The 12,956-nt window shown below is 32.0% G+C and overlaps 2 protein-coding genes across 2 annotated transcripts; one reads left to right on the top strand and one right to left on the bottom strand.

The window, feature by feature from the left end:
- Window positions 1–180: 180 nt before the first annotated feature.
- LOC131954851 (neugrin-like) lies at window positions 181–2,661 on the top strand. The gene is made up of 2 exons (XM_059318664.1): window positions 181–614; window positions 1,832–2,661. The coding sequence occupies exons 1-2, from the start codon at window positions 229–231 to the stop codon at window positions 2,628–2,630; spliced, it is 1,185 nt and encodes a 394-aa protein (XP_059174647.1). The 5' UTR covers window positions 181–228; the 3' UTR covers window positions 2,631–2,661.
- A 423-nt stretch (window positions 2,662–3,084) lies between these two features.
- LOC131954850 (beta-galactosidase) lies at window positions 3,085–12,323 on the bottom strand. The gene is made up of 13 exons (XM_059318663.1): window positions 12,261–12,323; window positions 11,844–11,907; window positions 10,377–10,560; window positions 10,015–10,070; window positions 9,610–9,731; window positions 9,451–9,491; window positions 9,159–9,274; window positions 8,998–9,072; window positions 8,738–8,827; window positions 8,399–8,506; window positions 6,622–7,011; window positions 6,174–6,300; window positions 3,085–4,761 (listed from the first exon to the last, which is right to left on the bottom strand). The coding sequence occupies exons 2-11, from the start codon at window positions 11,844–11,846 to the stop codon at window positions 6,859–6,861; spliced, it is 948 nt and encodes a 315-aa protein (XP_059174646.1). The 5' UTR covers window positions 11,847–11,907; window positions 12,261–12,323; the 3' UTR covers window positions 3,085–4,761; window positions 6,174–6,300; window positions 6,622–6,858.
- Window positions 12,324–12,956: the final 633 nt, after the last annotated feature.

Raw genomic sequence — 12,956 nt, 5'->3', positions numbered from 1 at the left:
CCAAAATACTTAGTTTATTATGATTTACAATATATATATATATATATATATATATATATATATATATATATATATATATATATATATCTTTTTTTTGTTAAATTTGTTTTGCTATTATGTTATATTTTTATTTTGTAAAAACTAAAGTACAAAGTAATCGTAAATTCAAGAAAAAATTTGCGATAAATTGCGATAGACTTGATTCTAGACTTGATCTTATTTCGTGTGATGTTTCTAGATCTATATTCAAGAAAAATGTTTTACCCGAACATTACCACATTCTCCAGGCTTCTGTATTCACAGACGGATTTTGGCATTGTAAAATATTTTATTAGATCTAAAAGCTCAATAACTGCACATACTAGATCTATAAAACCCTTGAAAGTTTCTACAATTCAAGATTCATATTCACGGATTAAAAATTATGACAAAAATAAAAGTAGGAACAGTTCTGAAAAAGGTTACAATAAACATTTATCTGCCCCTAATTTACAAGCTAATAATATATATTTACTAAATGAGGATGAACCAGATGAACAAGATACATTTGCACATGAAATGAGTAAGTTTAGAAGTAAAAAACACATCCAAGTATCAAATCAGGAAAATAAAAGGTAAATTTAATTTTGGATGATTTTAGATACCGTTGTCCGATATTAGACTCCCAAAAATAGGTGTATTGGGTTGTAATAAGTAATAAGTATTGTAATCCCGACTAGTTTTATGGTTAGAAATTAGAGTTAAGTGTTTGGTAGGAAGGACTAAGGTTGGGGTTAGGGATCCGGATAGGATTGACATTAGTAAGCTATGTGTTTATTTAAGTTAACTACCAGTATTCAGTATTGAGTAACCTAACACCCCATTTTCTAAGAAGATTCTATTATCGGACACTCGTATAAAAAAAATCCCCCAAAATTTTTGTTAGGCTTAGCTACTTGTAGGTAGGCTTAATTATAATAATTAATTATTATTAGGCAGGCATTGGTTGAGTTGGTAAAGCTCATGGTTGCTGAACTGAAGTCTCAAGTTCGAACCTTTGGGCAGATGACGCTTGACAGCTTGGGACAGCAACTCTTTTAGTAGAGACAACTCCAAAAATCAACAACTGCTTCCTTGTAGTTTGTTCTTGGTTGGACAAAAGCTAAGGAAGCAAATCCAAAAAGAAAAGCAGGCTGAAACTGGAGTCAATTGCCTATATGGTGCATAACAAGTTGATACATAACTTAATTATGTTGGAGGGAATCTCTTCCAACACTAAAATTAATAATAAGAAGAAAGGTCCCTAGTATAAGAATAATAAGATCTATATCCTCTTAAACTAAGTGAAATCAAAGAAGCTAAACTTATAATTTTAATTGGGCTGCTGGTAATACAAATGATATTTATTAAGTATTACTTGATTCTACCATAGAAGCCTTGTTAGCTCAACAGTCAGTCTCAGTGTGCTTGAAATTTGCCAGTGACCTCTCTTTCAAGTTTAATTTTAATTCAGCTTTTCGAAATAATTGTTTTACATTCATGTTTTACTATTTAAACTGAAATGCTGCTTTTCCAAGATCACATTTACTCCACTGATATTGGCATTTTGAAAATTTGATAAATCATATAAAATAATAAGCTCACATGCAAATTTTCTAGCTAGCACCTTGATTTCACTAATACATCAATCATGATTTTTTATAATTGCGGCTGCACTATTATCAAATCAAACCTGTTGTTTTAAATAAATAATTTTATTGATATGAGGCCTGAATTCAAAACCGTTGATATATATTGATTGATCCATTATTTACCTTTTTGCATTTACTACATTTTTCCTTAATTTATACAGGATGCTGATTAGACAGAGCAGACGTAACTTGGCTAAGACTATTGAAAAAAAATTCTTTAGAAAGCCAGAAGAACCTAATTTATTAACATGGTCAGCAAAAGAGCAAATTCGTTACTTACATGAAAAAGATCCAAAAGAATGGACTATAAACAAACTGGCTAAGAGTTTTCCTATAGATAGAAGAGGCATTCTGAAACTTCTGAATTCTCAATATCGCTTACACAGACAAGAGGACATTGTCAAACATGATTTGGAAGTAGAAAAAAACTGGAATGATATAAAAATGTCTATGGAAAATCCTGAACAAGATTCTATTGATCCATATGAAACTCTTAAGAAAAGATTTCTGTCTGAAGCTGTTATTGCCAATGCCAGTGGTATCAAATATTTACCATTTCCTTATAAGGAGACTGAAAAGATAAATACAAAAGGACCATTCTCAAAACTTGTTAGAGATTGTTATGAAAAAAAAGAGGCTACAGCTGAAATTAAGATGGAATTGGCAAATAAACTTGATAAACTTTCTACTATTTTAGCAGCAGTTTCTGCAAAATTTAAAATGGGTTCAGACAGTGCAGAAAGCTTTAGCACTGATATTATACCAAAAGAAAATCAAGCTGAACTTCAAAACAAGAAATACGAGCTAAGTAAAAATCACAAAACCATTCAGTGGGAGGCAGACAAAATACTGAGACAAGGCTACATTCCTAAATTGATCGGTCACAAAAGTACTGGAAAATCTCAAGTAGGAAATAGTGTATATGATGAAAATGGAGAATTTTTGTACAAAGTTCCATAAATTTTTGTAATAATAAAATATATTACTATTTTATACCTTGAATTACTATTTTATACCTTGAAAAAATATTTTTTAATTAAATTATAAATTTGATATTATGTTGCAGCTGTACTTGTTTATAAAAAAAATATATATTGAAATGAGGACCCTAAGTTGTTTAATTAAATCATGAATTTGACTAACCATGGGTTGTGACCAGTTTAAGAGTTTTCAAATAACTTATTATCCTAATATATAAAAGCTCTTGTGCACACTTCTGTCTCTCTGTTCGCAAAATATTTTCACGGACTACAATATTAGAATCTTCAGCGATATATGGAGAACTTGATACGGCCTAGTGGTGAAAATAATATGTTAGATGTTTTAAATGTATAAACTAAATTTTATTTAAAGAAGAAAAATAAAAATAAAGGCATATTCGAATGCAGAAACAAATTTTTAATTATGCAACCGGAAAAGTGACAAGAAGGCATTAAAAAATGACGTCACATGCCACATGTTTAAACTGTGGAAAGAACACTAATGGCGTCATCTTCCGATTTTAGAATATAAAGAAATGAACTATTTCATTTGATTTTGATCTAGATTCTATAAATCTACTTATCAAGACAATTTTCTCGATCAAACTAATACAAATTACTTTAAAAAACAACATAATGACCATTGAATAGCCGGGTTTTTAAGGGAATCAGTTAAGTCTCTTAATCAGGGAATGCATTTAATATGGTGTTCTGTTGACTAATAATGTATATAATTTGGTTTTAATTTTTCTAATAGGTATTGGTAGGCTATGTTATATTAAAATTTTCAGATTTTTAGCTATTTATTTGCTTTGTCACTAATAGTAAAGCACATTGCGTTTTGACGAATAACTGTTTTATAAAATATTTTTCTCAAACACGTATAACATTAAAATATATAGGCCTATAATAATTCACGTGTAACGGGTACCGACGGCTAGTAATATAATAAGAGCGAATGATAGACAGCACATTTGCAGTAATAGTAATAGACATAAAAGTCGCTCAGTGAAAATAGGACTTCAGCTGTAGAGATGGCCTGGTGGTGGAACAAATGATTGCTAACTTGAAAAATCTCATGTTTGGATCCCAGCCATGAGTACAAAGTACATTCTAGAGTCCACCCTGCTCAAATGGGTACCTCAGTTAAAATATTAGGGGGAAAAAGGCTGGGCATAATGCTGACTTCACTACCCCTCCATATGCGAGGTCACAGAAACAGATCTTTTCTTCATCTGCACCATTGACTATTGGCCCAAAATAGGACTTAAGCAATAAATATTAAATGGCACAGCATGGCTGTGCATTAGAGCACTAAACTGCCAACCTGAAAGTCTCATGTTTGGGTCTCTTCTTTGAATATGTACTAGAGTTCACCTAGCAGTAATGGGTACCTTTGTTGTATTGGGGAAAGTAGAGGCCACTTGGACATAGTGCTGACTCACTATCTCTCTTCAGGGCCAGCCAGGTTTGAAATTGAAAGGGTAACCCCAATTTGTTGAAGACAAATTTCTTATTATGGTTAAGGAATAGTTATAAAAAAAATAATTAACTATTAACAGTTAATTACATTTATTGCTTTATTAAAGTTTTTGGTTAAAAATACTTTGAAAGTACCATATAAAGTGGTCCCATATAATAATAAATCACATTGAATGGATTGTTATAATCTCAATAAACATTTAAAATCAGATAATACAAATATATCAGAAATGTGTAAAAACTGAACAATTTCAAAGTTAAAATATAAAAGGACAGTGTGGTCAATGGAATGTGGTCATTTTTCTTTCCTCTAAAGTCAGGTAGCAAACTGAGCTGGGCAGTATCAGGTACATCTAACTTTGGACTTTTGGGTTAGCAATTAAATGCTGTTACCCAACCACCCAGTACCATCCTCAAGGCTCATTAGGCACACCTATATTTGGAGTATCTGTGAGGAACACTTGACAGGTAGACACCTGCAAACAGGGTGCATTTTCTAGCTCAAACAAGTAGAGTAGATTCAATGCAGGTGGGTTGTTGAAAGCTTGCTTGGGTATGTACAAAGTTACTTGTGGTCCTTTGGTTGGCCAATAGCGGCCAATGTTAAAACTGTTTACAAATGCTTGACCCTGAGAATAATAAATAAACATTTTATTTAAATTGGTTAGATTATAATTAGATTGACTAACACTATATTTCTTACACAAGTTTTAACTTGTTTCAAAATAAAAATTTTCATGTATTCTTTAACCCTTTGAGCCCTGGCCTCCCTGGCCCAATTTCTCCCATTTCCTGAGCTCCCAGGCCCAAACCAATTTTCACTTATCTGTTTCTAATTTGGCCTATAACTTTTGAATCGTTTGAGATAATCAAGCCAAATTTGGTATCCAGACTCAGGATCAAACAACAATGCAGCAAGATTCTGAAATTCTTTATTTTTTTACAATTTTTACAACAGAACAATGTATATAAAATGAACGTATAATTATTCTTTTGATAAAACATAGAAGAAACCATTTTACATTTAGTAATTGTTTTGTTATTATTGATATCTGGCCATACTAGTTCATCGCCAGAAGTCCACTTTTGTGTGATAACTTTCAAAACAGTTCTCACTGCCGGACCCGATGCAAAGAAAAACTTCGCATGTTTTGCACCAGTAAACATTTTTTTTCGTTTCGGCACCACGTGCATCAGAACGTACTTGAACAGTTTCATTGTCACTGTCAATTTCAATGTCACTGTGTTCAGTCTCAAATTCAACGTCACTATCTTCACAATATAGACCAGGAATATTATCTTCTTCTACAGAATCAATAAGTAGTTGTATTGCCTGAGATGCAGTCATTCTACTTCTTTTGTTGATATTTCGGTTTTTTGCTTCATCTTTTGCACCAACTTTTTGTGATGAAGTCGACGGCTGTGGCTGAGCTTTTCGTTACGGCGGCTTTGCAACGAAATAAAAATACTTTCACTTTTCCTAAAAATCAATTTTTAAAATCATAATCCCGCACTCAAAAGACATATGCGCAGTTTTAGTCAGTCTTCCGCTAATTATATTTAGCCCGTCGCTAGGAATATGACGCTAGATCATCGGGCCGGAAAACTGGCTTTTCGGACATATATGCCTAATGTTGAAGCCGGTTTACCGGCCTGGCGGGCTCAAAGGGTTAAAAAAGAACCTTTATTAAAATGTAATCTGAAGCACTCATTGTAACTCATAGTCAGTAGCGTAGCGAGGGGGACATATGTCCCCGGGCGCCGACCTTAGGGGGCGCCAAAATGGGTTGGAAAGATAAATTGAAAGGTTGAGGGTGGTGTAAATCGAAAATTTGAGGGGGGGGGGGGTGCAAATGGAAATCTCGAGGGGGGGGGGGTGCAAATCGACAAGTTTTTCCCCAGGCGCCGGGAAGGGTCGCTACGCCTCTGCTCATAGTCCATAAGTCAGATTCTGCTGCCTCTCCCAAAGCTGGGTACTAATTGGAGTAGGACTACGGTAAAATTCTGGTATGATCAACATTTAAAGCAACATGTTAAGCACCTTGACAAATGGCCTAGGATCCAGGTAAGTATCTTGTGGCTGGTCAGGTGTATTGGGGATATAAACAGCTCCAACATATATTGAAGGTGTTAAAAGTTGGCCATCTTGTGATTTTAAAGGCTGTGACCTACAAAAAAAAATATTTCACTGACACACTACCAGATTTATTGTTAACCTTTAAAAAGTATAAAGTTGGAATTAAATATATGATTCCTACATATTTTCAGGGATTAAGAGTGCATTTTTAAGGGGGTATTTTAAATATTTGTTTATATTTTGTTTTTATAAAGGGTGTATTTTCAGACTAATCTTTAGGAGTTTAAAATCAGCAAATATCTACTTGTTAGTTTGTTCTATTATATTAGTAAAAATAGAAGCTTACAAAACATGTTACTTTTTTGTTTTTTTTAGAAAAAAATGAAAAAATATAAGTAATAAATTAATATACCTTTTGTATGGAGGTGAAAATGTAATATTGGGGATGTTTTCTATATTTAAAGGATAAATTTGCCATTCAGTAACCACAACTTTGTTCAGGGTGACATTACTGATTTATACCCTGTAAGTTAGTGTAAGAATAATAAGATATTTCAGGTTGTATAATAATATGATAGATAAACATAGCTAAAAAGAACATTCTACAGTTATAGAATAAATTTGAATAACTGAATATTTTTTAATTTTATTATACAGATAGAAAATTTACCTTGTTGTTAAAATTGATATCCTTGCCATAATTTATTCTTCCTTGGTTTTCTACTAAAATATCTACAGCCTGCCCTATTTTACCAGTAATATTTACAGTTGTTTTTTCTCTATCCATTAAACCAAAAGGTACCTACACATAAAAAAAGAATGAGCTGTATATATTACAATATAAATAAAGGAATACACAACATTTAACTAAAACCTTATTACTTAAGTTTACAATGAATAAAAATATTTTTGAAATTGAATTCAGTGAAGTTGGGATTACTTATTAAAAGCTAGGTGCAAGCCGGTCATTGTCAAACACAATGAAGTTACTAAAAAGTAACTTTTAATCCATTCAGTGCACTGCCAAAAGGGCCAGCAACAAATGGCCCCTATCATGTAGGCTCCTGTCATTTGGGCTCTCCACAAAAGTGTTCCTGACCAAATGAGTCATTTTGGCTTCTGACAAAATGGCTACCGTAATTTCAGCTTCAAACAAAAGAGCCCCAGTCATTTAAAATGTCCCCTGCCAATAGAAATCCTTCAGAGTTAGTTTAACTCTTAAATAAAATATAATGTATATAGCTCTTGGTCGGCAGGCCTTAATTTTACGTTATTTTTTATAGTATTAGAAGTGGTATGTTTTTAAATTTAAGGTTGTGGGCTGTTCCAACTTAGTGTGTGGGGAGAGAGATCATGTCATACATTTATCTTCATGAAGCATGTAGGTTATCAAAAAAAAAAACGTCATGCATCCTGTAAATATCATGTATATCATTGATATCATACATTACAACTTCTGTGCTTGCTTTGAAACAACAGGTCTTCATGGGGGTTAATGAAGCCAAAAGTGGTCAAATGATTTGTCAGCAGTCTATTTGTCGGGAGTTATTTTGTCAGGAGCCAATAAGTTGTGACCCAATTTGTCTTAAGCCAGTCTTCTTCTTTCTTCTTCTTCGTTCTTAATTTTTAGTGTTGGGAGGGATCGAGCCTTATCTGCCAGAGGGTTTGAATTCGAGACTTTTTTCGAATTTATCAACCATCAGCTTTTGCCTCCATCACAATTAAGGATTACGTGTCAACTGGTTATGTGCCATTGAGGCCATTGACTCCGATTTGTGCCTGCTTTTCTTTTTGGATTTGCTTCCATAGCCGTTGTCCAACCAAGAACAAGCTACAAGGCAGCAGTTGTTTGATTTTGGAGTTGTCTCTCCTAGAAGAGTGGCTGTCCCCAGCTAACGAGCCTCATCTGCCAGAGGGTTCGAACTCGAGACTTTTCGGTTTAGCAACTATGAGCTTTACCGACTCGACCACGCCGACACCTTCTTAAGCCAGTAAGTTGTGACCCCCCATTGGTCTTGAGTCAGTATGTCATGAGCTTGTTTGATTTTGTCAAGAGCCAATATGTCGGGGCTATTAGTATTAGGACCAGGTCATTTTGTTAGGGCAGTTTAACCACTGTGCATCAATCCATTCTGAATACTTTATTGTTTTATTTAGCACTTAGCAAAAAATGCAAAAATTATTCTCACCCCATTAACCATCACTACTGCCCTATCTCTAATTCCTTTGGTATAGAGTGGTGTGGGATTAATGAAGTTGTTTGACAAGACAAATCTGTACAAAATGAATCCAGAATACTGTAGAAAATAATTTTAAAAAATAATGTGATTCAATAAGTATTTGAAAAATATTTAAGCATCAATTATATTAGCTTTTAGTTAATTATTGGAACTGTTAAAAGAAGTATGCTACTGCTCATATTTTCCACAAGCAATATCACTAAACTCAAAAGTTAGAGTAATGGCACTGTTGTTCATTTTAACAAATAATGCTACAAGTTCACAGACAGTACAACATAAATGACTGACAAAGTTAATCTGTTCCATGGGCAGTGGGTAAGTGGACAACTTTGGACCAGCTGGAGCAAGGTAAGGGAGGGCATCTTGAATTGTGCAGATCTAAAGTGTAAGAAAACATTTCATATTTTTAATCCAACTGTTGATAGTAGTAGCTGACTCAAATTGGCATTGACATTTAAACGAACAGTATAGTAACACTACTCATGGTAATGGTCAATATGTTTAAAATAAACACAATTACAAATTATATAAAAAGAGTGAAGACTTACCAATTCTAATGTTATATTTCCATACTTCGTCTTATTTGTGTTAGGAGGGATAGGCATATCAGGCAGCTTTTGATACTAAAAAAATATATTATTTATTGGAAAAATTATATGAAAAAGAAAAATAGGAATTAAACATAATTCTGCAATTAGTGAATAAGTACCTTAGAAATAATATCTCTAAGAGCATAATATAAAGGTGTGATATCTCCTGCTTCAGTTAATGGACTGCCACAATCATAGCTGGTGAGTACAGGTTCGTATGGTGGGCTATTAGCACCTTAGTACAAATATTTTTAATGTAATTAATTTTAATAATAACAAAGTCAACTATAAATGGGTTTAGTTTTGTATTTTAATGTTACATGATTTTAACATATATTTCAAATTCTGTTATACTTATTTAACATTGATTTTGCATATTAGTTAGTGATATAAAATTACAAACATGTGTACCATTCATGAATCCAAAATTTGTTCCGCCAATAAACATGTACCTAAAAATTAAAGCAAAACATAAATAGTTCTTCAACATTGCTTCAATTCATAAGAAGATAAAAATAGTTTAAACAATAATAAAAGCTTAGGTAGCAGCACTAAAACTTCGTGACTTACATATTAACATTTGCACCCATATCAAGCAGTCGGTCTAAACTCTTAATAACAGGATTAGTGTCAAATTTAGCATGTGGTGATCCCCAGTGGTCTAGCCATCCTGGGTAATATTCAGAGTTGATCTGTGAACGTTTTATTAGGCACATATATATTTTGGGGTTGTAATTTTTCTAGCAGAAATTATTTTCTTATGATGTAAAAATGTACGCATTATTTTAAAAATTTAAAAGAAAATGTATTAACATTACTGCTTACAAAATGTTACCAATTAGTAAAGTTTTAAAATTTGACGAATTATATTTAGTTAAGACCAGATTCATACAAAGAATGGTATTTTTAAAATAAAAATGAAGCCTGCATAAGATAAGCACATGTAAATAAGTATTAATATGCAAGTTGTCATACCAATGGTCCATTAGGTTCATAAAACCTTTGAGCATTAAAACATTCTGTTGGGTCACCTGAAAAATAAATATTATTAAGATAATATAAAAAGCTGCTTAGGACATGCTAATTTATAACTACAATACTTTTGCTTCCATTCCTTAAATGATTTAATATTTTAATGTAAGGTATTGCTGAAAATCTTTGCTTTGGAAAAGTATAAATTTCTGTACGTTGCTTACTTTCATAAAATAAAATTGAATTGTTTCAAATATTCAATCAGAATTATATTTAATAATTTTTTTTTCTTCAAAATCATAAGGTCTCAACTAAAAATGGCATTGCTTAAGTATATTTATATAACTATCAAAACATTAACTTACTACCAGGGCCAAAATCCACAGTGGCATAAGAACCATTGACTTTACCACAGCGAAGGTAGCCAAGACCACATCCATCAGTTGTATATAAAGTTACATTTGGTCCTAACTCAGATTTTACTTTGTATACAAGAAAATCAAGGTAAGCTCTGTCACAAGTAAAATAACTGCCATACTCATTTTCAATCTGTTGTCGAACAAAAAAAATTGGAATTTTTTTTGTTAATAATGTATAGTCAAATGACACTAAAATATGTTTTCTAAACTTATTGAAATATGAATACTGCCCACCTCACTCCTGTTGTATGTTAAATTTAAAAAAACTGTTTAATCACAAATCCAATAAATGCTCCGCAAAATAACTATAGTTGGGTTAATGGTAATATTTATTAAAGCAAATATGATGTATATAGTATGATAAAATACATAAATAGACAATAAAGTTAAAAATTAATCAAAACAATTAATGTCAATAACTTAAAAGTAGAAATATTAATAGTGAATGGTAAGAGTTAATTTTTTGGCTTGAGAAGGGATTAAACATCTGTAAAATGTAAAGTAGCTGTTCTGAAGTTCAGTATCTTTATATCTCTTTCTTTATATATTATGTTATTTCATACACCCACACCCATTTAGTGTTTATTACTGGTTCAAACTTTGACTGTGCCATATAGACTGAAGCAGGGTTGAGAATCTAGCATTGCTCTCAGCCATGTTACCAGCCACTAAAATGTGAGTTTCTGCCAGGTTTTTGCTTCTTGAATTGACTTCTTCCTGCAGTGTACCACACATACTGTTTCAATATGAGGGATTATCTAAGTTCTTGAGGAGAAGTAACAAACTTTCAGATTAGAAAGTGCATGATCTACTGCTAGACCTTAAAATCCCTAATTTACTGTAATTAAAATTAATAAAATACTGTAATTTATACCATTTATGAAATTTAAAATGTGGTTTGCTTCATTTTAAATTTATAACTTATATTTCAAATTACTATATTCATAATTCTCCACTAACGTCTGGTAAATTTGTAAATTTAAAACAACATTCATGACTCTAAAAAAGAGGATTATATCAAAAGAAGAGGCTTCAAATTGAAAAGCTTTGAAACTTTAAGAGATATTTTATGAAAAATTATCATATTATTGATATAGAAAAAAAATTATCAGTTTTTGACCAAAAAACTATTAATTTTAATTATGCTTCTATGTATTTATTAATTGATTATTTTTTTTAACATAATCCACTTTTAATTTTACTGTTTAATAAGAAATAGATTTTAAAAACTTTACCTGAACCATAATTATTGGACCACCATTTTCATACAAATAAGGCTTAATTTTCTTCAATAATACTGTAAACCATTTATCTACCCATTTGAGGTAAGCTGGAGATTAAAAATTTTTTTTGAAGTTTTTGTTTAAAAATACAAACAAGCACACAAGAAATAAATCGGATTAATATAATTACCATAATCACTAGTACGTAAAACCATATTTGGTTCAACTGTAAGTAGCCATGCTGGAAATCCTCCCTAAACAGATACAATTATTTTAATCAAACAGACCCTAATACTAATACAGATAAAAATCACACATTTATTTTTTAAGACATTAACTATTATAACAGATCAAAACTTAACTGTGAATTTTTAAAAACTCACAGTAGCAATTAAATGTGACTTAACTTACAATTTTTCAACCAAAATGAGTAATTGCATTTCTAAAATATAAGCAATGCTAAGTTAAAATTATTTCGCTTTTCTAATAACTGTAACTGAACATCAATCACCCTTTTTTTTAGCCACAAAAGCTAACAGTAAAAACAGCAGACGTAAATTGTAAGAGTTATAACATTGTGAAACTGCAAAAACTTTCAACTACTCACAAATTCCCATTCCCCACACATGTATGGTCCAAGTCTAAGCAACACCAGCAAGTCAGAATCTTGAGCAAGCGTTATAAATTTTTCTAAATCCGACATACCATCCCAGTTGAATTTTCCTGGCTCCAATTCATGTGCGTTCCATGGAACATACCTTTCAAACATAAAGTTATTACATTTTATAATTAATTTTAACAATAACATAGAAGTACAGGTTTGTTAAAAACTAGTAAACATATTGTTAAAAACTAGTAAACATATTTTTAAAAACTTCCCTGGTAAATTAAAAAAGTCATCCAAATTGTAAATTAGAAAAAAAAAAACACAATCCTCCAGAGATGTGGGTTGGCTTAAAAAGACTTGACAGGCTGATTTCTTCTTTCTTAATTTTTGTGTGAGAAGGAATCCCCTCCAACATAATTAAGTATACATGTCAACTGGTTATGCGCTTTTGAGGCCCATTGACTCTGATTTCAGCCTGCTTTTCTATTTGGATTTGCTTCTATAGCTTTTGTCCAACTAAGAACAAACTACAAGGTAGCAGTTGTTTGATTTGGGAGTTGTCTCTCCTAGAAGAGTGGCTATCCCCAGCTAACGAGGCTCATCTGCCTGAGGGTTCAAACTCGAGACTTTTTGTTTAGCAACCATGAGCTTAACCAACTCGACCAAGCCGACCCCTATTTGCTAACTCAATCTTAA

This window comes from Physella acuta, unplaced genomic scaffold (genome assembly GCF_028476545.2).
Source record: "Physella acuta isolate Inbredline_101_S28 unplaced genomic scaffold, ASM2847654v3 ptg001034l, whole genome shotgun sequence".
Taxonomy (NCBI): Eukaryota; Metazoa; Mollusca; class Gastropoda; family Physidae; genus Physella; species Physella acuta.
The sequence above is the reverse complement of the archived record's forward strand: the minus strand, read 5'-3'. Positions and strand labels throughout refer to the sequence as shown.

Coding starts and splice junctions, on each gene's coding strand:
- LOC131954851 (XM_059318664.1), top strand. CDS start 229: ATGTTTCTAGATCTATATTCAAGAAAAATGTTTTACCCGAACATTACC. Junction 615..1,831: donor TCAAATCAGGAAAATAAAAG/GTAAATTTAATT, acceptor TAATTTATACAG/GATGCTGATTAGACAGAGCA.
- LOC131954850 (XM_059318663.1), bottom strand. Junction 9,732..10,014: donor ATGAACCTAATGGACCATTG/GTATGACAACTT, acceptor AAACGTTCACAG/ATCAACTCTGAATATTACCC. Junction 9,073..9,158: donor TTAGAGATATTATTTCTAAG/GTACTTATTCAC, acceptor ATATTTTTTTAG/TATCAAAAGCTGCCTGATAT.